Source organism: Sceloporus occidentalis, unplaced genomic scaffold, assembly GCF_023333645.1.
Source record: "Sceloporus occidentalis isolate IW3139 unplaced genomic scaffold, rSceOcc1.0.p SCAF_46, whole genome shotgun sequence".
Classification (NCBI taxonomy): domain Eukaryota; kingdom Metazoa; phylum Chordata; class Lepidosauria; order Squamata; family Phrynosomatidae; genus Sceloporus; species Sceloporus occidentalis.
In genome coordinates this window covers 1,226,247-1,250,673 of record NW_028317026.1, presented here as the reverse complement: position 1 = coordinate 1,250,673, position 24,427 = coordinate 1,226,247, and the positions used below count along the sequence as shown (strand labels likewise).

The 24,427-nt window shown below is 42.0% G+C and overlaps 1 protein-coding gene across 1 annotated transcript; it reads left to right on the top strand.

Moving 5' to 3' along the window:
* The first annotated feature begins 2,069 nt into the window (after positions 1-2,069).
* LOC149289303 (inorganic pyrophosphatase-like) lies at positions 2,070-23,964 on the top strand. Its single transcript, XM_089490718.1, has 16 exons — positions 2,070-2,208; positions 7,306-7,370; positions 7,597-7,641; positions 9,721-9,774; positions 9,873-9,992; positions 10,826-10,912; positions 11,765-11,891; positions 12,170-12,297; positions 12,774-12,859; positions 13,085-13,154; positions 13,977-14,016; positions 22,056-22,217; positions 22,391-22,460; positions 22,881-23,004; positions 23,553-23,681; positions 23,833-23,964. The coding sequence occupies exons 1-16, from the start codon at positions 2,145-2,147 to the stop codon at positions 23,962-23,964; spliced, it is 1,503 nt and encodes a 500-aa protein (XP_089346844.1). The 5' UTR covers positions 2,070-2,144.
* The last annotated feature ends 463 nt before the right edge of the window (positions 23,965-24,427 follow it).

Below are 24,427 nucleotides of genomic sequence, written 5' to 3'. Positions count from 1 at the left end.
TTAACCCTAAATACTCCATTAACCATAACTGCCCCTAAATTAATTGCATGTACTCCAGATAAATTACCTAATAAATTGGTATGGTTGATGGGGTCTTTAGTGTTAATTTGGGGGCAGTTATGCTTAATGGGGTGTTTAAGGATAATTTAGGGGCAGTTATGCTTAATGGGGTCTTTAGTGTTAATTTAGGGGCAGTTATGCTTAATGGGGTGTTTAAGGATAATTTAGGGGCAGTTATGCTTAATGGGGTCTTTAGTGTTAATTTAGGGGCAGTTATGCTTAATGAGGTGTTTAGGGTTAATTTGGGGGCAGTTATGCTTAATGGGTCTTTAGTGTTAATTTAGGGGCAGTTATGCTTAATGAGGTGTTTAGGGTTAATTTGGGGGCAGTTATGCTTAATGGGGTTTTTAGTGTTAATTTAGGGGCATTTATGCTTAATGAGGTGTTTAGGGTTAATTTGGGGGCAGTTATGCTTAATGGGGTGTTTAGGGTTAATTTGGGGGCAGTTATGCTTAATGGGGTCTTTAGTGTTAATTTGGGGGCAGTTATGCTTAAAGGGGTCTTTAGTGTTAATTTGGGGGCAGTTATGCTTAATGGGGTCTTTAGTGTTTATTTGGGGGCAGTTATGCTTAATGGGGTGTTTAGGGTTAATTTGGGGGCAGTTATGCTTAATGGGGTGTTTAGGGTTAATTTGGGGGCAGTTATGCTTAATGGGGTGTTTAGGGTTAATTTAGGGGCAGTTATGCTTAATGGGGTGTTTAGGGTTAATTTGGGGGCAGTTATGGTTAATAGGGTGTTAAGGGTTAATTTTAGGGGCAGTCATGGTTGATGGGGTGTTAAGGGTTAATTTTAGGGCAGTCATGGTTGATGGGGTGTTTAGGGTTAATTTAATGGTGAGGGTTAATTTAATTAATTTAATAAAGTTAGCTTAAGGTGCAGTTGCAGGTAAAGGGGAATGTAAATCCTGGGGGCAGTGATTATGAATGTATTATTTATAACAGTATGGTGACATTCTCTGAATGATTACAATGCCAATGAAGGCAGAGAGTCGTTCAAAGATCCGGATCTTACAATGATCCGGATCTTACAATGATCCGGATCTTACAGTGATCCGGATCACTGTAAGATTCGGATCCCTGTAAGATCCGAATCTTTGAACGACTCTCTGCCTTCATTGACATCACTGGAGGCAGGGGGGAGGATTCATAATGAAAGGGGCGGGGCCAATCGTTAGTGTGCCTGCACGGAGTTACTGGAAAACAGTAACTCCGTGCAGACACACTGAGTGATCCGAAGATCCGGATCATGAATCGGATCATTTCAGTGAACGAATCGAAATGATCCGATTCACTTTAATGATCCGAACTTCCCATCACTATTGGGAGGTATGAAGAAAGTAACAAACTGATGGGTGGATGCAAACACCCTGCCTCCAGCCCAACAAATAATAAAGGCACTGAGTGGAAGAGATTAAAGTGAATATGTTGAAAGTTGGATTATGAAGAATCTGAAATGCGGTGACAGGTAAAAATGTGCAAGTGGGCCATTCAGACCCTAACGGTGATGCTGTGAACACACTATAGAGTGATCTAACCACACTTGTTTAAACATTCTTTGTATTTTTCCTGGTTTGGTACACGTATCATTCTTATGTTATGGGGACATCCTCACCGTCTGTCTATTACACATGGGTTTTGTTGAAAGCACATACACATTACTCTTAAAGGCTAGCTGTTTTAGGTATTCTTGTCCCACAGTTTTAAAGTATTAATCACCAGAGTCTGTTACGAATGAAACTGAAAGCGAATCCCGCGGAGGATGTTAAGGACATGCAGCCCGAGCGTGGTGATGCCCGGGAGACCCGGCTGTCCGCTCCCTGGCTCTAGTCTGCCATTTTCTATGAGCGGACACGCTTCCCCAGGCGGCCATGTTCTGGAGGTGACTGCACCTCCCCCTTCCAGGCGTGTAGATGGCAGTGTGGGATCGCCATGGATCCGGCGCAGGGGGGGCCGAACCACTGCCTGTCAGAGGTGGAGATATAAACCATGTGTGGGCTATGGTGGCGCGGCTCGCTCAGGCTCTGCCGAGCTGCTTTGACGTGCTGTCCCGGAAGGCCCGCGTTTGCTTCCCGCCGCTGGCTCAGCATGAAGCGCTACGGCATCGAAGAGAGGGGGCGGCCCAACACGGTCGAGTACCGACTCTACTTCAGTAAGTAGCGGCTAGCGGGACCAGTGTGTGCTATTCCTCATGCCGGTCTATGAGCTGGTCCGGTACCGTGAATACTGTGTCAGCCCACGGGGAGGGCAGCGTAACCTGGTGTGTAACCGTGACCTTGTGCGCGCGCCTCGCCGTGACCTTGCACCTGTGGTACTGTCACTGTCAAAGTGATGTAGCTGCCGGCTGTTTGCAGGCGTGGCTCACTCTGTGTCAACTTAGTATTACGGTCTCATGTTTAGCACATGTATGTGTGTGTGTATATATGCAAACCAATGAAGTATGAAAGTCTACTTCATATGCAACACATGCTATTTGAGGTGGCAATGATTCATACCCATAGTGTGTGTGTGTGTATATATGTATGTATATATATATATCACACACACTATGGGTATGAATCATTGCCACCTTCACTGACCGGTGAAGTGAATAACACTGATAATCTTATCATGGCATCTGTCTGTCGCCGGGATGTATTGGGCAGCAAGTGAACATTTCATCCTCAAAGTTGATATGTTAGAAGCAGGAAAAATGGGCCAGTGTGAGGATCTGAGCGACTTTGACAAGAGCCAAATTGTGATGGCTAGACGACTGGGTCAGAGTAAGTCGTCCAAGGAAGGAAATACTATGAAACAGGGCTGCCAAGTTTCTTTGATGCCCATGGGGGGGCACTGGCTGGTGTGGTCAGATCCAACACACGAGCTACTATAGCTCAAATTGCTGAAAAAGTTAATGCTTGTTCTGATAGGTGTCAGAACACTCGGTGCATCACAGTTTGTTGCTTATAGGGCCGGGTAGCTGCAGACCAGTCAGGGTACGTATGCTGACCCCCTGTTCGCTTCCAGAGGCACGTGAGCATAAGAACTGGACCACAGAGCAATGGAAGAAGGTGAACTGGTCTGATCATGCTTTTTTACATCACGTGGATGGCCGAGTGCGTCACATACCTGGAGAACATATGACAAGAGGATGCACCATGGGAAGAAGGCAAGCCGGCAGAGGCATTGTCATTCATGTGGCTGTTACTTTGACACGTACCTACCTAAGCATTGTTTCAGACCATGTAGACCCTTTCATGGACATATTTCCTGATGGCATTTGCGTCTTTTAGCAGGATAATGTGCCCTGTCCCAAAGCAAAAATGGTTTTGGAATGGTTTGAGAAACACAGCAATGAGTTCAAGGTGATTCCCCAGATCTCAATCCAACTGAGCATCTGTGGGATGTGCTGGATGAACATGTCTGATCCATGGAGCCCCCACCGCGCAATTTACAGGCCTTAAAGGATCTGCTGCTAACATTTTGGTCCCAGATCCCACAGCACACCTTCAGAGGTCTAGTGGAGTCCATGCCTAAACGGGTCAGGGCTCTTTTGGCAGCAAAAGGGGGACCTACACAACATTAGGCAGCTGGTCATAATGTTATGGCTGATCGGTGTATGTATAATCATATACACCCACACGTCCTGTCCTTCCTTCGGTTAACAATCCCATTTTCCACATTAAACATTGAAGTTGACTATATGTTGGAAGGATCCTTGTGCAGGTCTGATCCAACGACTACAAGACCTGTTGGGTTGATGAGGTCATATCTGCCAAAGGAGGGTTGACCGGTTACTAAATCCAATGGCTCAAGTACCTTTTCCCACTCTTCATTGTTATATTTACACTGTGTGTTTTAAAGAACATGAAACTTATCATTGTGCGTTAATAGTTGAGGCAGACTGTCTGTTCAACATCGGATCAAATTTTCACAACTTTAATTCTATGGAGGAATCCAAGTCATTTGAAAGCGTTCACCTACTTTTTCCTATGTGGTTGGTTGGCAGGAGCCACCTCCTATTGAAGGAAACACGATTGCTCCCTTTCTGGATGAAGAGTAGAAATCATAGCTTTGTGACTTTGTGGACTATATCCATTTGCTAGTCACAGCCAAAGTTCTTTATCTCTTTAGACTGAGCAACATTTCACTGAGATTGCTTGTTTTACTTACGCAGTGACACATCTGCTCTCTTCTAGTTTCTCTGTCCATAAATGAACCCAGTGGCATCCCGTCCGTGAAATTTGCACACGAGCTATGCCACCAAGTTAACCCCTTCAGTTCCGGTACATCCATAAAAAAAAAAAATCTCAAGAAACCCATAAGGAGGTACCGGTACGTCCTGACCCCATTGCAGTGACGGGGACGCATCCGTTCTGCTACACGGGAGCTCAGACTTTGACAGGCTCGGCACCCCTCTGTCAGCAGAAGCTAACATCTCTGGCTTTCTGTTTCTAGATCTGCTGTAACAGCTGCCTGCGCAAGCACCAGAAAACTTACAATTTTAAATTCCCGATTGGGCATTCCCTTCCGGGTAGCGTCACTGCGACACCCAGAATGTCATCAGAAGACAGGATATCCCCTGCTTTGATATCTGATCGCTCCGATGAGGCACGTATCTATCGAGACTTGCATGGAGATCGCAGTGTGATTGGTGAAGGGAGGAGAGTGTGAAACTGTGTTTAGCTCTTCTCACAAGCTGAAATACGAATAATAAAAAAAAAAAACCCTTAACAAAAAATTACAAATACAATAAATCTGGGCTCGACAAATCCCAGGTCGCCATGGCGACAGAATTTTGTCCTGGCGCCTAGGTGTTTGTCAGCCTCTTACATCCACAAAAAACAGCGTGGTGACGCGGGGGCGCTGCTGCTGCTGTCTGCCCAGGAGTCTGGGCAGACCAGCACAGCCACTCCACAAGCCCTTTGATGACTTCTGTAGGCATGGAAGAAAAAAATATTTTTGGATGTTATATGATTTGCTGTTGCAGCTACTTGGCACCAGGCTAAAAAAGTGGTGATTGGTGTGCAATTGTTAATTTTGGACTTTGTATATGTATGTATGTGTGTGTATATATATATATATATATATATATATATATATATATATATATATATATATATATATATATATAAAAATGGCCCTCTAGAAAGAAATAATCTAAGAATGTGGGGTATTTCCATAATCAGGAGATGCAGCTAAACAATTTTGGCCGTGTTTCTCTGCCATAACACACATCCTGTACAAAATAAATCTAAGCAGCACAGAAGTGTTGGTGGGGGAAAAAAAGCACAGGCAATAATTTCTGCGGCCACCTTTGACAGTGATTGGTACAATAGTCTGGGTTGTGTGCTTTACAGAAATCTATACCTTTTGTGGGTATTTTTGGTTTATTTGTTTAAACTTAGAGTTGCAATCCCATCATACCTAATGTAAAAATTCTACGGATTTGTAAAAAATAATATACACCTTATGGTATGTGCTGGGAAAGTATGAAAATTCTATATAAACTAGGTATTTCTAAAATCGCGACATTTGAATTGATAAACTTGGAGGCGATGTTCTGTCACGTTACCTAATTTTGTGAAGATTCGGAGGGGAAAATATATATATATATATAATATATAAAAAAAAAAAAAAAGGGGGGGGTCTAATTTTTTCTAGTTTTTACAAAATTTTCAGCTAATTAACTATGGTATCAAAAGAAAGCTCTATCTCTCCTTGAAAAAAACACTATATAGTTTACATGGGTACACTATTCACAGGAAAAGAGAATAATGACTGAACTAACAAATACTTTTTTTGGGGGGGGGGGTACTGTTTTGAGGCAAATCTAGTGACTTCCAGGTCTTGAATAGGAATGTTGCTTGCAAATGGTAAGTTCAAAAAATGACTAAATACATGGTTTTATCCAATGATTGTGCTGTGCTGCCTTTCATTTAATCTATGAGGCAATGCAGAAATTAAACTCCAGACTCCTTAGTGCAGTTTTGGCTTTATCCTCAGTTTTACAGTTGGGACGTTCTTTGTATGAGGTCACTGGACCGAGCGTGATGATATACTGTTATACAGCTGGAATGATTGTCAAACTGTGAGCAGTCCCCGGGTCAGCCGTGAAACCGTTTCCAATTACCAATTTCCTTCTGTGAACTGTTCATCGATTCTGAAAGAATTCTGATTATCATAGTTCAATTTGCATTAAATAAATGCCCATACGATAAACGTGAATGTCATGGGATCTAAATATATCTTTGTAATATACTACATGTAGAGATGTTATTAAAGTAGGTTTATCAGCATGAGAACCAATGGAATCGTCAAGTGAACATTGGCTGATATAAGACTTTTTAACCTTCTGTGTCGGAATCGGCTCAAACACGTGAATTGTCAACCTTTGGCAATTGCTGCTCCACTAAGGAAGAAATGACATTGACGCTCTTTGCAAGTACTTTGAAATGCATTATTCAACCTGTAGGGGGGGGGATTACCTTAAGGAGAAGCTGCAGTGCACAGTCTTTCCCGCAGTCTGAGTTTATGTGCAGGTCTTGCCATCTTGTTATTACTGATAAGAAAGCGCCCCCATCTAAATGAGTGGAAGTGAGCCTGGGCTGGTGCTTAGTATGAAAAGTGGGGTTATCACCATTAGACCCAACGGAATAGTCAACTGAGCATTCAAGCAGGGGGTGAGCTCTAATTCATTCATTACGTTTGTCATTATGCACTGTGTATACGTACGCTATCCTTTAAGTTTGCGATCGCTTAGAAATTTTCTTGCTTTTGAAGGAAAAGTCAATTTCAGTCATTAAAATAACCTCAAATGGCTCAAAAATACAGTGCAGGCGGTGTTAATGTTGTAAACCACTATTGTAACGGGAAACGGATGATTTTTAATGGAATATATTCACAGACGTACAGGAGGTACTCTATCTGTGTTCCAATGGCGTTGTCTTCGCTAACTTCCTTCGTTTCCATGAAAACTGTTAAGTGACGCCAAACTTTTGAACAGTAATGTGTATGTGGGCATAACTGTCCCATGTAAATTTATTTGCTAGCTTGATATTATGCAGAGACCTGGTTGCTGGCGTTTCCTTTCCCTCCTTTTCAGCCCCATGTGCTCTGGTTTGCCTAGCTGGCTTTGAAATGGTTATAAAATGAATAGAAATTAACATAATGGGTTTCTTTTAGCTGTGTTGCTGTTCTGTAGTGCTGCAAAAATGTACTATTTTTTTTTTAATGTATTTGTTTTTTTGTTTTTTGTTTTTTCTTTCAGAGAATGAGGAAGGAAAATTCATATCACCGTTTCATGACATCCCTCTGTATGCGTTAAGTCAAGAGGTACCGATACCTAATTATTATAGAGTGACGTTGATGTCCCGGACTTGAGTTATTTGAGGATTTCACATGTTCTCTGCTGGATAGATATGCGTTACAATTAGAGAATCCCCAAGTGTTAAAAGCTGTGTGATTTCTTATGGGGGTATTTAGGGCGTCTTCTCAGGTCCATTTATTTTGCTGTTACTTGTTTTTTTCTGTATTGTCAGTATATCTATTTTTATTTCAGGACAGTGATGTGCCTGCAAAAAAATCAAAGACTAATTGGAATAAGGTACTTTCACTGGTTTACTACACTGGTGCTACAAATGACTATTATGTAGGGCTGCAACTCGCGATTATTTTCATAATCGATTAGTTGGCCGATTTTATTTTTTTCGATTAATCGGGTAAAAAAAAAAAAACAATATGCAAATTTTTCGTTTATTTAAAATAAAAACGTATAATTTACAATGGCATTTCACGATTTGCCGCCTTATTTTACTGACATAATAATTAAAGCTATATTTTAAGAACCCCAAAAATACCAAAAAAAGCTTTACTAGTAAATATTCATGTAAACTATTTTTGCCCAGTTATGCACATCTCACCCCCAGCTTGCCTCTCTGTCCCAGAAATGCCTTATACCCCCTATATGCTACTCTGCCCCTATATATGCCTTATACCCTCCTATATGTCAGAGATGCCACTGTGCCCCCTTATACCTCCAATATGCCACTCTGTCCCCTTATATGCCTTATACCCCTCCTGATATGCCTTCTAGCCCCCTATATGCCTTTTACCCTTGATATGCCACCATGCCCCCTGATATGGCTTTTACCCCTATATGCCACTGTGCCCCCTGACACGCCTTATAGCCCCTTCATGCCACTGTGCCCCCTGATACGCCTTATAGCCCCTTTATGCCACTGTGCCCCCTGATATGTCTTATGCCCCCCCCGATATAAGAAAAACTGATCATCGCTAAAATAGGTTTTTTATATTTATTAAATATAGACAAAAAAATATACAATATAAATATATGGACCATATAAACAATAAATCAAATATTACAGACATCAAAAAATAAAAAAACAAATTAAAGAATGCACATAATTAATAGATACCGCAAAAATTATACTTGCCCCACCAAGGGTTAATATATCAACAGAAGAAACACAGGGCAAATGAGCACATCACGCACTAAAATCCAAACCCCCTGCAGCGCTGCAAGGGACCTGGATCCTCTCCGGCAGCCGGTAGGGGTCTGTGCGATGCGCACAGACAGCCGCTTCTCCCCTCCGCTTCCGTTGGGGCTTCCATGATGGAAGCCGCACCGGAAGGTCACGTGACGCCGGGTTCAGTAATAGAAGCCCCGTCGGAAGGGGAGAGGAGAAGCGGAGGATGTCTGCGGGTTTTGCACAGACCCTCACCGGGTGGCAGAGAGGATCCGGGTCTCCTGCAGCTTTGCGGGGGGTCTGGATTCTAGAGTTATAATCCGATCTCTATTTGAGATCGGATTATAGAAGGGAGTTTTTCAGAGCATTTTCTCTGAAAAACATCATTTTATAAATTGATAAAAATCGATTCAACTTATCGATTATGAAAATCGTTGACAGCCCTACTATTATGGGTACCGCCAACCAACCACAATCATTCTGTGAATGTGCACTTTAATCCTGCCAGATTCAGTATGGACAGATATGTGTCCATGTGTTGATTGCTTCTATTTTCATGCTATTAATCCATGACCTTCTCTGTCAGATGAACTGCCTTGTTGATAAAACCTAGCAAAGTGCAAAAAGACGGGTTGCGAACAAAACAAATGGTTTCCTAAGAGGATATTATGCACTAGACTTCTCTATTTGAATTTGTACGAATTTAAAAAAAATTGTCTTTTCGAAGAATGTACGAAAACAAGTAGGAACCCCAATGAAACAAACAATCTAAGCAGGGGGGAGGGGTTTGCTCTCATTCATACTCTTTCTCAATGTCTCACTGCCTTCTCAGCCAACCACTTCTGTGCCCCTGTCTCCTTTCTAGCCGTTTGGCATATTCTATGTGCTAGTGAGGTATGCTTTCTAGCTCAAAACCTCTGCCATGTTGCTCGAATTTAAGTTTGTTTTAGTTTTGTCTATTGTCAGATTAACTGATTTAATTTTGGGAATTTTCTTCCCCTTTGGTCACTCTGTACCTGTGTAAGGAGCAGGAGTACTTGTTTGTTTGTCTTAACAGAATCCACTTTTTCTCGGTGAGGGCTTTGTACAATCCCCTTTTATATTAATGTATCCATAATATGTTCTTAGTTAAGTATATATTCCCCTTATTGTCTTCGTTGTAGTTATGTTTTCAATAATTTTTCTTTGTATTTTAGAATGTATTTAATATGGTGGTAGAAGTTCCCCGCTGGACAAATGCTAAAATGGAGGTACTTCTTATTTTTATTTATTTTTTTCTCTCTTTTAATATGCTGTCTAGCTCTCTACATTTGTGATTTGTAACTGGATTCTTTGATGCCGTATTTAGATTGCAACAAAGGAGCCTCTAAATCCTATTAAACAAGATGTAAAGAAAGGCAAGCTTCGATATGTGGCAAATGTATTCCCTCATAAAGGATACATATGGAATTACGGCGCCCTACCTCAGGTATGAATGATACACGTTATAAATTGGATAGCTTAGGTATACATGATAAATATTTGGGACAAGTTAATATCAGTTTTCTTAAATGTAGCAGTTTAAGCAAAATACACAAATATAAATGAAATGCACTAAAATTAGTAATTAAAACTTCAACCTAATTGTATTGAATGTTAAACAGCATATTTCCCTGTTCTCTATTATTAACTTGCTGACTGGTTGGTTTAGGCAGCCTTTGTAAATATGAGATGAGAAGCTAGAGAACTGAATGGCAGGAAGTTAATCGGTGGCTGGTGTTGCCATTCCGATACACAAATCTTGGCTTCCATGAGGCTAACGTTTCAATTTCTTCAGAAAATTATACAGATTGCCAAACAAAAGAACACAAGCTATAGGTATTTTTCATTTATGGATGTAGCAAAAGCGGCAGATCCCTCCATCAGACATAAAGCTCCCTGCCCGTCACTGCTAATACCGTGCCTGCTGCACACCGAAGGGGGATTCCCTGCATCTCTAGTGATCTGCATGGAACTCAAATTAGTGGGAGCTATTTTGCTAGTAAATATAGACAACGGAAAACACTTGCTCTCTTGATGCTTCTTACACTTCGTATCCTAGTATAATCCATGGTATCAACCAACTTTTATAGTAGGCTAAATGTAAGGTTTGTTATGTGATGTACCACTGATCATGGTGGTGTCCATCTTGGTTATAGTGCGGTATTAACTGTTGCTGTCTGACATGGATCAGTAGTTGGAATGACTTGCACATTTGTATGCTCCTTACATAGAAATTAAATGGTGTTTTGTTTTTTTTTTTGTTTTTCTTTTATTTGACAGACCTGGGAAGATCCTAAACACAGAGATAATGATACGAATTGCTGTGGAGATAACGATCCCATCGATGTCTGTGAAATTGGCTCAAAGGTAGCTTTTCTTGTCCAAATCTGAGAGGTAGAATATACCAGATTATTGTGGTTTTACTGCCTGGAAGGGTCACTTTGTATTGCAATAAAAACATATGATTTATCACATTCTCAATGTTTGCTAACATAAAGATTCAAGATGTATTCAATGGCATCAAATCCTTAAGATCTGTTCAACTTACTACTTTATAGAACAACCTTCAAAGTGCGCCTATGGTTCATGCATGGTATCTAGGAAAAACAGATGTTTCTTTCATCAGTGCTTAATTTCCTTGACCTCTCTGTTCAGCTTTCTGTGAATAGCAGATTTCATTGTACTTCAAATGAGCCATTATTCAATTTCTAATAATTACGCACTACGTCGTCTTTCACATGTGTCTGAGCGTCAAAATTATATAGCAATAATCCCAATTTCTATAGCTGCATTGTTCTAAATACATTTTGTAGGATTGACTTGGAAATCTCTTCATGGCCCAATCATTTAACAGCTGTGTGTTTACTATTATGATCCACCCAGCAAAAGACAGCTTATTGACAACCGAATGTGCCTGAATAGATCATATACCTGTTGGCAAAAGTGGCAGAACATGCAAGAGAAATGTTTTATTATTTATTTATAACTCTCCATTATAAATTGTGTATAATAACAGAGGTGTGATAGGCTAATATTTCTCTACGGTGGCTAGCTGCTGTTGTGTGTTTTTGTTTGTTTTTTTTAAAGTAGGGATCACCAAGTGTTAGAATGCTAATACTGTTAACAGATGAAATCTGCAATATGTATCCATTACAAACCCATCTTTTAAGTGCATAAAACATTACCTGGATCTTGATCATACAGTCTTGTACATTGTAGGTTTGCTCAAGAGGAGATGTAATTCAGGTAAAAGCTCTGGGAGTGCTGGGTTTAATAGATGAAGGAGAAATGGACTGGAAGATAATTGCAATTAACATTGATGACCCAGAAGCTGATAAATTTAATGGTAAGTAGAGCCATTTTCCTAAAATACATTTGGAATATACGTCTTGGTGGCTTGCTTGATCTGACCTGTATAAATGAATACAGTGCGCCGACTTGCTACAGCAATTTTGCTAAACTGTAGTTCATTAGGGTGTGTTGGGTACTATCAGATGACAGAATATATTCTGTTCTGTGAGACTGATATTTCCTTTTCCAAAAAGCTATCATATTGGGATTAGGCCTAAAATCGAAAGTGTTTTATTATTAGTGAATAGTTTCATAGGCTGTTTTATGTTGCAGACATTGGAGATGTGAGAAAATATAAACCTGGCTATCTTGAGGCTACTGTTGACTGGCTCAGGTCCTATAAAGTCCCTGATGGGAAACCTGAAAACCAATTTGGTTTTAATGGGGAGTTTAAAGACCAGGTAACAAAACTAATATATAATAGGGGCTTTGCTAGATTTGTTTGTTCCTTTCCCCTCATTTCATTCCTTTTGCCTGGATAATGGACTTCGTTTTACGAGTGGTACCCAGTTTTGGTTCTCTTCACTACTGGTTCTTTAACCAGATTCTAGATTGTAAGCTTGCGAGCAGGGCTCTCTCCACCAAATGTATTGGTTTGTTTTAGTCTGTCAATTCTTGTCTTGTCATATCCCTTGAATTTATGTATTGTATTAAGCGCTGCGTAAACTGTTGGCGCTATATAAATAAAGGATAATAATAATAATAACTGGGGCAGGTCTGAGAAGCAAACCTGCGTTGGTCAATGTGTTCTCTTCAAAGGAACCTAAAACAGTGGGTTTACTTGCTTTCCGATATTTGTAAATCTCATAGTGGTCAGGTGTTTGGTGCCAGTGTCGCTCTGGTCTCATGCATAATTTGCTTGTAACTTTGTATTTAGACATTTGCTGTTGATGTGATCAAAACTACTCACAACTACTGGAAAGATATGGTTCATAAAAAATCAGACCAAGGAGAGATAGAATGGTAAGTGTTGTTATTTATGAAGTAAACATAAAGGTTTAATTTGCATTATGCTAAGTCTTGGAAGTTCTATTTAGTGTGTAATAGTTTTAATTTTACACAATTTTACTTTACTCATAGCTTTTTTTTGTTTTTGCTAGTACTGCCACTCGTGCTACAGCTGAAGTTATATCAAACCTGTTTATGATTTACTTTATCTTGTCTTTACATTATTTTTTCTTCTTCTAGTAAAAACGTGATGGTTAGTGAAAGTCCTTTTTGTTGTAGTGAAGAGGAAGCTACTTCAATTGTCCAATCTGTAAGTTACTCCCTTTTTTTTTGTGTTGTCCCAAAACAGTTTGCATATTCTCCATTTTCCCAAAGATTTTATTTTACTGCATGCAAGTTGGTACAGGTGGCCAGTTATTGGCTTTTGGAAATAATACTTGTGTATCTCCTGACTCCTCCCCCTTGGCGTACTTCTGTACATGTTCAGTAAAAGTAACATTGATTGTAATGCGAACGCTACTGAGCACGTGCAAAGTGCATACACCTGTTTCCTACAGGTTGTAAAGTCAGCTGGAGAGGAGTTCAGTGAGGCTGAAGTTTCCTGGAGCAAAGCCATCGCTGTGCTGATTTGTTTGCGGTTTTATACACTTAACATGAAACTATGGCTGGAGTGAACTTTCGTTAATTTTAATCGATGAAACAGAAATGGGGAAAATAAGTGTCACTACAGTGTATTACTGTTAATATGTTCATGTTTAACTGTATGATCTCGCGTAGAGAATCCAAACTTTAAAGAGAACCTTTACTTAATGTAATAGCAGAGCGATAGACACTACCAATTGTATACAATTTGAGGTTGACCCTAAATATTTGTTAGGTGCTAACCTTAGCCGCCAGAACGCTGTCACCTTAAGCTCATTGCTGATTTAGTTACCCCTAAACCCTGGTGCTATATTCCACATCGGCAGAAGATTTCTGTATTAATACCAATAAATCATGGACCAAAAAGTAGGAGTACAGTATTATTCTTCAGGCACAGCTTAAAATTGTTTAAAGGTGTTATCCGTTGTAAGACTTATCTTCCCTCAGTGGAACTCATGTATACTGATTTAATTTGTGTTTAACCCTGCAGGCCCCATCAGCAGGTAATGCTAATCCCGTACCAGCAGAAGGTAAGGTCACTAAAGAACTTCCGACCTGTCCAGTCACTTTTAACACTATGTAACAGATCTATGCAAAAGAAGCTCTGACTGAATGTGTTCTTGAACATTACACTGTCAACATTTATGTTTTGATGTATGATGTAGCCATGCTGTTCCAAATATTTTAGTTGTGGTTTTATCAATAACCTGTTTTCATCTTCCCTTGCAGTTTATATATGGCACTTCCTGAAAAAATGACTGCCACTAATGTGATCCTTCTAAAGTGGACACAAGAAGCTATTTGTTTTATTTTAATGTCATGACATATTTTCTAAATGACATCTGTGTAAATAAAACACACTTTCTTTTGTTTATAATTGTGTCTTGTTTTCATTTCCTCCAAATTTGTTTGTTTTAAAGACTCCAACCAGGGTGTTCACCACACAGCTTCCCATGTTGGTAGTGAGAATTGGAGGTACTTCAGGCAGGTTCTACCAAGTGACCACAGCACTAAATGTCAGGGGGAAAGAAGCCTTGAGGTTAACGTGATCTTTTTCAGAAGGCAGTGAGAAAGGTTACAAAGTAGCTACATGCAGTAAAGCCATATGCTTGTAACTAAGGGTATGTTAACGTTCAACTATGCAACTAGTACTCTGAAACTCTACTGCTGTGTGAATACTGTACCCAACATGTATGACCTCATTAAAATTCTTTTTGCAAAAGTACCCTATCCCAAAACTTCCGTACAGTATATACCAACCACCTTTTATGATCAATTAAAACCTTTTTACATTGATAATGTAAATAATATGCTGTTGGAGAACCACTATAAATATTAGCGTCGAAGCCAGGAATTGAAAATCTTAGTTCTTCCACTTGGGTTATGTTTGGATGATAGGCCATGCGCATTCAGTGTAGTAAAGTTTACACCAATATTATGAAAGTCCCCCTTCTGCTGCCAAAACAGCCCTGACCTGTTGAGGCATGGGCTCCACTAGACCTCCGAAGGTGTGCTCATGTATCTGGCACCTAGATGTTAGCAACAGGTACACGACACACACTCACCCGGCCATCCCTGTGATGTAAAAGTAAACGTGATTCATCAGACCAGGCCACATTATTCCATTGCTCCGTGGTCCAGTTCTTATGCTCACAGGCCCGTTGTAGGCCTTTCAGCCTGTGGACAGGGGTCAGAAGGGGCACCCTAACTGGTCTGCGTCTATGCAGCCCCATACACAACAAACCGCGATGCACTGTGTGTTCTGACACCTATATGAACCAGCATTAACTTTTTCAGCAGTTTGAGCTACAGGAGCTCATCTGTTAGACGAATGTTCGAGCCGCAGTTTGAGATACTCTGACCCAGCAATCTAAACCTTGCCCTTGTCAAAATTAATAAAAAAAAATTATTGGATGGGAAAAAGACCTTGCCTCAGGGGAAGAAGAGATGGAATTATAATTTTTTTTCACCCCTTACAGATACACGAAAGAAAAGTCTGCACATCAGAGCCAGACCCCCCCCCCCCCCCAGTCTTCTTCCAATAGAAACTTTGGGAAGTTCAAGGGAAACCCAGCCGATGAGGGAAAATTCTGAGTCCTGTTGGAGGGCGAATAGCTTATTTCCAATATCAGCGGTCACTCTCTACAAAAGACAGAAACGTTCTAGAAGCTTCCCATACAGGATAGATATTTTTGCAACAGACTATACAAACTCAAGAAAATATCGATTTATAATAGGGTGGGTATACTGCCTTCATCTGCATTTGAACTCACAAGGAGCACCCCAGAAAATAGCCTACGAGACATTTCCTGCCACAGCAAACTCTGCTCACAGTCCAGAAATTGGCCATGGAACAAACTCCTTGAGGACAAGGGGGCATTTTACCTAACCTTCCTAGCGCTATTTCTGCCTATATTCATGCCTTAAAATACAGGCGTTAACCAGGTCATTGAAAGACAAACGGTGAACAGAGGGCTGAACGTGTATCCTGATGGTGTATGGACCCTGGGCCGCTCTCCCTTTTGCCCCATGGAAAAGATGGATCTGTATGAAAAATAAATTTGTTTGTAGCCACATGAGCAGAGATATGTCAGTCTATGCTATCTTTGTGTGCTAATCTGTAGAAAGAAGTGTTCCTGCTAGCTGTCAGACTCCTAGATCCTTATAGCAAAGTAACTTGTGCAAACCATCGCATGACAAAATAGTCTTCTTGCAGGCTGGTGAATTTTTATTTCCCTTGATAGTTGCTTTTCAACTCTGTACAATTTCAGTAATTAGCCACTGGCTGTTTTTAATGCGAGGTTAATTGGAGCGCACTTTACAGATCAGGTGGGAACACAGTATGGAAAGCCATGCTCCATAAAAATCTTATCGTGTTAAGATGCCACAACAGCGATCAGTGTTGAAAAAACCCTAAGGGATATTTGGAACAAGAATGCATAATGCCCAGTTAGAGTTGCTGTGGATTATGGGTTAATTGTGTTGTGGGAAGTATTTACAACGAGCCTAGTACAATTTCAAATAGCTTTTTATCCCTGCGCATCAAATTCTCCTTATTTATACTATATTAATAATAGTGTTTAATATACTCATGAAGACTTCTGTCATTGCTTTTGTTTGTCATAAAATGCTATGCTAACCTGTTTTTACCCCCTAATTGTGGATTTCTATCAAGATTCTAGATGCCATTCAGATGATTCACTGATCTAGCATTGGTTAAGAAGAACTCTTGCAGGCTCATGTAATTGTAACGCTGTGCTGTGCTGTGCTCTAAGCAACACTCCCTTCTAATTTCTGTGAAATGCAGCTTGGTTCTATTTGATGTATTAAACAGTGGAATAATTTCTTGGTATTTCATTAAAAAAAATTATATATATATAACTTCCTCATTAAAAGTGGAACCTTCATGTCCATCTACCATTGAGATGAAAAAAATTACCGTATTTGCTCTGAAAAATACCACTCGTCTTATAATCGAGGTCGTCTTCTAATTAGACCTCAAAATGTCCGCTGGGGCCAGGCTGCTTACCGGTGCTTTGGTCGCGAGCAGCAGGAGAACAGGAAGCTAGAAGAGTGTCACATAACTCTGCCTCCCCCCTCCTTCCTCTGGGGGCGGGGCCAGAGAAGTTGCTCGCACAGCCGGGCCCCTGCAGAAGTCTTCGAGTGAGAGATCTGCAGTTCAGGTAAGGGGGTGGGGGAGGATTTTTGTGATTAATGTGTGAAGTATGTGTGATTAATGGAATGAATGAGTATTTAAATGTTTGTGAATGAGTGTGTATGTGATAGCATGCAGGGCCGGACTGGCCCACCGGGATACCGGGAAATTTCCCGGTGGGCCGGAAGGTCCGTGGGCTGGGCGGCCGGCAGACTTACCATGAAGACAGCCGCTGAGCGGCTGCAAATGGCAATGAACGCCTCCCTCGGTGCCAGGGGCGGGCTGGGCAGGGGGGCAATTGCCCCCCAGGCTTCCCGAAATCTAATCAAAGCGGCCGCTGGGTGCTGATGCGGCCGGCCGGCATCAGCACCCAGCAGCCGTGTGCGATGGCCGTCTAGTGATGGGAGCAGTGTGAGGGGTGAAAGCTCCGCCCCCTCGCACTGACCTTTCACCCCTCACGCTGCTCCCATCACTATGCGGCCATCAGACTGCTGGGAATGTAATCTGAACGGCCGATGCGTGCTGATGCCGCCGGCCGGCTCTGCTTTAATACTTTTTTTTACTTTATATGGCAAGCCGATCCAGCTTACCATATAAATTAAAAAAAAAAGTGTTAAAGTAGCTCCGGCCGGCGGCATCAGCACGCACCGGCCGTTTAGATTACATTCCCAGCAGTCTGATGGCTGCATAGTGATGGGAGCAGCGTGAGGTGGAAGCTCCGCCCCCTCGCACTCAGACTGCTGCAGCACCGGATGTCAGGTCAGTGGCATCCTGTCAGCATAGAGGAGAACAGTGTGCAGCTACCAGGAAGTCAAGAGAAGTAGAAGGTGAGTAAAATAATGTATTTTTTGTACTGTATAATGTTTTTTGTATTTGTTAAAAACAAAAAAAATCGGCATGTGTGTGTATGTGTGTCCCCCTATATGCCACTCTGCCTCCAGAAATGCCTTATACCCCCCTATATGCCACTCTGTCCCATGATATGCCTTTTAACCCCCTATATGCCAGAGTTGCATATAGGGGTATAAGGCATTTCTGGATGCAGAGTGACATATAGGGGGTCAAAAGGCATATCTGGAGGCAGAGTGGCATAAAGGGGGTTAAAAGGTATATCATGGGGCAGAGGAGCATATAGGAGGGTATAAAGCATATCGGGGAGGCAGAGTGGCATATAGGGGGCATAAGGCTTTTCTGGAGGCAGAGTGCCCCATGATATGCCTTTTAACCCCCTTCATGCCACTCTGCCTCCAGAAATGCCTTATACCCCCTATATGCCACTCTGTCCCATGATATGCCTTTTAACCCCCTATATGGCAGAGTGGCATATAGGGGGTTAGAAGGCATATCATGGGGCAGAGTGGCATATATTATTTTTTATTTAATATGGCAAGCTGGATCGGCTTGCCATATAAAGTAAACAAAAATGTCCCATGATATGCCTTTTAACCTCCTATATGGCAGAGTGGCATATAGGGGGTTAGAAGGCATATCATGGGACAGAGTGGCATATAGGAGGGTTGAGGCATATCAGGGAGGCAGAGTGGCATATAGGGGGGTATAAGGCTTTTCTGGAGGCAGAGTGCCCCATGATATGCCTTTTAACCCCCTTTATGCCACTCTGCCTCCAGAAATGCCTTATACCCCCCTATATGCCACTCTGTCCCATGATATGCCTTTTAACCCCCTATATGCCAGAGTGGCATATAGGGGTATAAGGCATTTTTGGATGCAGAGTGACATATAGGGGGTCAACGGCATATCTGGAGGCAGAGTGGCATAAAGGGAGTTAAAAGGGATGTCATGGGGCAGAGGGGCATATAGGAGGGTATAAAGCATATTGGGGAGGCAGAGTGGCATATAGGGGGCATAAGGCATTTCTGGATGCAGAGTGAGGGTATAAAGAGAGGGTATAAAGCATATCAGGGAGGCAGAGTGGCATATAGTGGGGCATAAGGCTTTTCTGGAGGCAGAGTGCCCCATGATATGCCTTTTAACCCCCTATATGGCAGAGTGGCATATAGGGGGTTAGAAGGCATATCATGGGACAGAGTGGCATATAGGGGGTATAAGGCATTTCTGGAGGCAGAGTGGCATATAGGGGGTTAGAAGGCATATCAGGGGGGCAGAGTGGCAAGCCTGGGGGCAGAGGTGCATAACTCGGGGGTAGGTTGTCAAATGAAAGGAAATAAAAACCAAACATGTCTCAATCATAGCTTTTATTAAATATGGAAAAAATAGTCTACATGAATTAATAAAGAAATAAAAGTTTCTTACCAGAATATCAGGAAGAATAATGTGATCAGTGCTTTGTTCCACTAAATAAAATGGAACTCTTTCATCTAAAAATGTTCGCAGTAGTAAATGTTTTGATCCTATTATGTGTAATGTGTTTCATTTATTAGGGCCTTTTAACACTTTTGCTTTCTGGCATTTTAATACAAATAATGAGATAAAAAGAATGGCACATAGTGTGACTCGGGTGTGAATAAATGGTGCGTGTGGGTATAAGAGCTTCACCGTGAGATAAACTATATGGGGCTGGTCTCCAAATTTTTCCAGGGCTGCTTTTCAGTCCCAGTCCGGCCCTGATAGCATGGATGTGTAAGGGGGGTGGGGGTGGTAGCATGGCATAGGGAGGCTGTAATCCCACTACTATCCTCCCCAGGTTCCAGCATGTACTGGCTGCCTTGGCTTGATAGGAGTGTGATTGCTGTTAGCAGTTATATATATATACCTCCAGAAATGCCTTTTAACCCCCTATATGCCACTCTGGCATATAGGGGATTAAAAGGCATATTATGGGGCAGAGTGGCATTTAGGAGGGTATAAGACATTTCTGGAGGCAGAGTGGCATATAGAGGGTTAAAAGGCACATCATGGGGCAGAGTGGCAACCCCGGGGGCAGATGTGCATAACTGGGGGGGCAGGTTGGCAAATAAAAGGAAATAAAAAAATATTTTTTCTCAATCATAGCTTTTATTAAATATGAAAATATTGTTTACATTAATTAATATTTACTAGTAAAACTTTTTTTCCTATAGGGTCGTCTTTTTGTTTTTTCCCTAAATTAATATTTAGATTTTGGGGGGTCGTCTTATAATCAGGGTCGTCTTATAATCGAGCAAATACGGTAATCATAAATATATATATATATATATATATATATATATATATAAAATTCTGCTTAAAAAAGAGTATTCATTACATACATCCACTGTTCAATCATTGTTATCTGCCTAATATCACCCACAAGTCTCTGCCCAGGCTAAATGATGCCTTGAACAGAGACTTGCAACGAACAGCAAAGTTTTTATTACGAAGGGGATCAACCGTGGGCAAGCTATACTGTGCGTTACAAGGAAGAGCAGATTGCAGATTTCAGCCTCTTTAGCAAAGAACCAAATGAATAGGACATTAGGGAAATAAAAGGCAAAATGTGATTAAGCATCAATTGATTTCAAGAAGAGCCACAGGGCCAACAGACCATCATTTGCATTTCCACATCTGCCAAACCCAGGAACTAGTGTTATATCTGCATGCACTGCCTCAGTGTATTTTTACTTTGTTACAAGGGGCATTTGACTGATATATCCAAGTTTGGTTTTAGGGCTACGAATTCCTTTTAGTTTTATATTACTACAAAGACAGGAAGTTGTTGCCAACTTGAAATCTAAAGTCTATTGTATGTTGATATGTGTAGTTATATACCCACTGCATGCATATTATTTTTCCAACGGAAATAATGATTATCAGTTGTCAGTACAAATCTTTACACCGTGCTTATAGAGATAAAGCCTCTTTTTATGTGGGGCAGTTTTTTGGGACCCCGATCCGTCCATCCCCCTTTCCTCCCTCCTGTCCCACTTTTCTTGGAGCTCAGAATGTTTGAATTGCTGCTGTTTTCTGGGCATTGTTGTTGATGGTGTTTGGAATCTAAAGCCTTCACTAATTACCAAAAAGTGATTGCAGATTCTGCACTGCAACCGCTAAAGAAGACTTAAATTGAAATCAATAGAAAATAATTACGCCTAAGTGGTTCTCTGGTGTAGTATTATTTTGACTTGTACACACCAGGCCATCAAAAGATTTGTCTAGAATCCATAAATAATAATAATAATAATAACACATTGTACAGCGCTACGGAGTATGACGGCGATATAAACATAATAACAACACACGTACAGCGCTGCGGAGTATGACGGCGATATATAAATAATAATAACACATTGTACAGCGCTGCGGAGTATGACGGTGATATATAAATAATAATAACACACATTGTACAGCGCTGCGGAGTATGACGGCGATATATAAATAATAATAATAACACATTGTACAGCGCTGCGGAGTATGACGCGATATATAAATAATAATAATAACACATTGTACATCGCTGCGGAGTATGACGGCGATATATAAATAATAATAATCACACATTGTACAGCGCTGCGGAGTATGAGGGCGATATATTAATAATAACAACACATTGTACAGCGCTGCGGAGTATGACGGCGATATATACATAATAATAACACACATTGTACAGCGCTGCGGAGTATGACGGCGATATATAAATAATAATAACACACAGTGTACAGCGCTGCGGAGTATGACGTATCTGTAATAAGGATTGTTTTTATCCAATAGGAGGAAGCCGTCAGCGTTTAGCTTCGAGTTCCACGCGCTCTTGGGACAAGGCTCCTTTGGGAAGGTGAGCGCTCGATTTACTTTTAGTAACGATGTATCCGATCCCAGATTTCCATCCTGGGTGTGTTTGAAGAAGAGACCACTAAGGTCCCTGCACCCTTTTCTATGCTGGTCTAAAGACTCCATTTTCTCCCGGGTCATACAGCTATAGCCATTACGTACATTTTTGGAACATTATGACAGAGTTTAACCCTTTGCTTTTCTCAGGTGATGCTGGCGTCTCTCGCTGGCAGGGACTCCCTGGTGGCAGTGAAGGTGATCCGCGAGAAAGCCGTGAAGGCCGCGTCCATCTTGAAAGAAAGAAGGACGCTGGAGGTGGCAAGAAACAGCCCGTTTCTATGCCACGGATACGCCGCCTTCCAGACGAAGGTACTGTTCTGTTACCCACCTGCGTTGAATAAAAGCCCCTCATAGTATTAATCTATACCTCCCTGCGCTGCCCGTTTAGATAACTGCCGCCCCTCTATACAATGTCATCCAAATGTCTCGCCTTCATTCCCACTTCTCCCGCATCTTCATCTCTTCTCTTTTCTCCCGCACAGAACTGCGCTTTCCTGGTCATGGAGTACATGGCTGGAGGAAGCCTGAAGACCTGTCTGGACAGGATCGGCTGTATGGAGGAGACCACGGCCATGTAAATCACAGATGGTCACGCGCTGGGATTATTTATCACGGGACGATTATATTGGACGATGCATCTCGCTGAGTGTTTTCTTCTCTCCTGTAGGTTTTATGCAGCAGAAATGGTGTGCGGCATCCAGTATCTCCACTCCCAGGGCATTGTCCATCGGTCTTAGTCCTCCCCTCTCTCAGAGTTAATGTTAGAATAATAAGAACGGGCCAGATCACAACGAAGGGCTAGATGGCCGGAACATGTCTTTGTGATAAATCCCCTATAAATATGAAACGATGTGAGCGAGCACTCGCCTTCCTTTTCTCTCTCCTCCTCCGATGCCCCCTTTGTTGTCGGAGTCCACGGTTCTTAATCGTATAATAAGCGCAAATAACTCAGATATTTATTCTCTCATTCAGAGATCTGAAGCTGGAAAACATCTTGCTCGATAAGGACGGGCACGTTAAAAATGGCGACTTTGGTTTGGTCGGGGAAGGAATATTCGGAGACGCCTTCATGACCTTCGCCTACATGGCTCCAGAGGTGAGGGGATCTACTTGTGTTTCATATATTATTATGGGCCCTGCAGGGTAATAGGGCCGATACGGATTAGGAATTACTGGATGAAAGTTCAGAGCGGGGAGGGCTAGAGTTAGGTGTTGATCCACAAATGATAAAGAATGGAAGTGGTTACGGGCTCCGGTAGAATGCCTCGGAAGCGTCTGATACATTGTTTCTTTGCCTCCTCTGATGCATTTAATGGATGCGAGCGGTTATGGCGCCGCTGTAGACTGGTGGTCCTTTGGGGTGGTGCTATTCAAGATGCTCAACGGATCCTCTCCCTTCGTTGATCGCGGCGTCAGGTCAGCTGTGGTTTATTCCATCGTCAACGACAGCCCTTTTTACACCGTGGAGCTCAGCTGTGAAGCTGTGGACATCCTGAATAATGTGAGTATCAGACATTAATGGCGGGAGGTACAGGGAGACGCCAATTGGGGAGACACTGGGAGGGGGCGTTATATAAAGATACAGAGAAACGAAGAACACGCTAACACGTATCCATAACATGTTCCTCTCGTCTGCCTTTACAGCTTTTAGCCAAGGATCCTCTCCAACGCCTCAGGGTGACCGGTTCCATCAGACATCACCCGTTCTTCCAACACATTAACTGGGAAGCGATGGAGAGCAGGAGTCTGACTCCCCCGTTAAGACCACCTCAAGTAAGTAAAGAAATAACCAAGCCGGACTAACGATAAAACTGGGCTTCATGTTATTCATGGAGCCTGCGAGACCTGACGTCTCTTTCTTGCGTCCTCCAGATGGAGGTGACTTCACATTAACTCTGTCCATTAGTGTCTCTTCTTCTTGTAGATTCCTGAAAGGAAACTGAAGCGGTTCCAGGAGATCCCGTCCTTCCTGAACGACACCCAGGACAGCTTTGTTCCACTCGACAGTCGGCGTCTCCCCAACTTCTCATTCGAGAGCCCAAAGCTGCGGGACTAGAGGTCTTCGTGGAGTTGCTTCTACAGGATGGCGAGGCCGGTCGCACCTCATGTACGTATTTGACTAGAGATGCCCAGTCTCACAGTGATTTACTAACCTCTCCTCCCTCATTCATTTAGTACCCACCCAAAGAAACAAATACCCCATAGGCACCATCTGCCCATTACCCTGATCCCCCTGATTGTCCCCTCCTGCCGTCTGTAACGTACACCCTCCCTACAGCTCACATCTTTATCATGTCTTCACTTTTACCTCCTCATACAGGTCCAGATCATGGAGTAGAAGAGCCCGAATCCACTACTTCAGTCATTGGGGCAAATCAGGCAAACAAAGTCGGCTTCTCCCAAAGTAAGTGAGGAAGTAGAAGAGTGTAAAATGGGGAAGGGAAAGCCAAGAGGCCATGGGGAGGGAATACACTTTAGAGCGTGTAAACTCACGTGAGCTAATCAGCGTCTAACCTGGA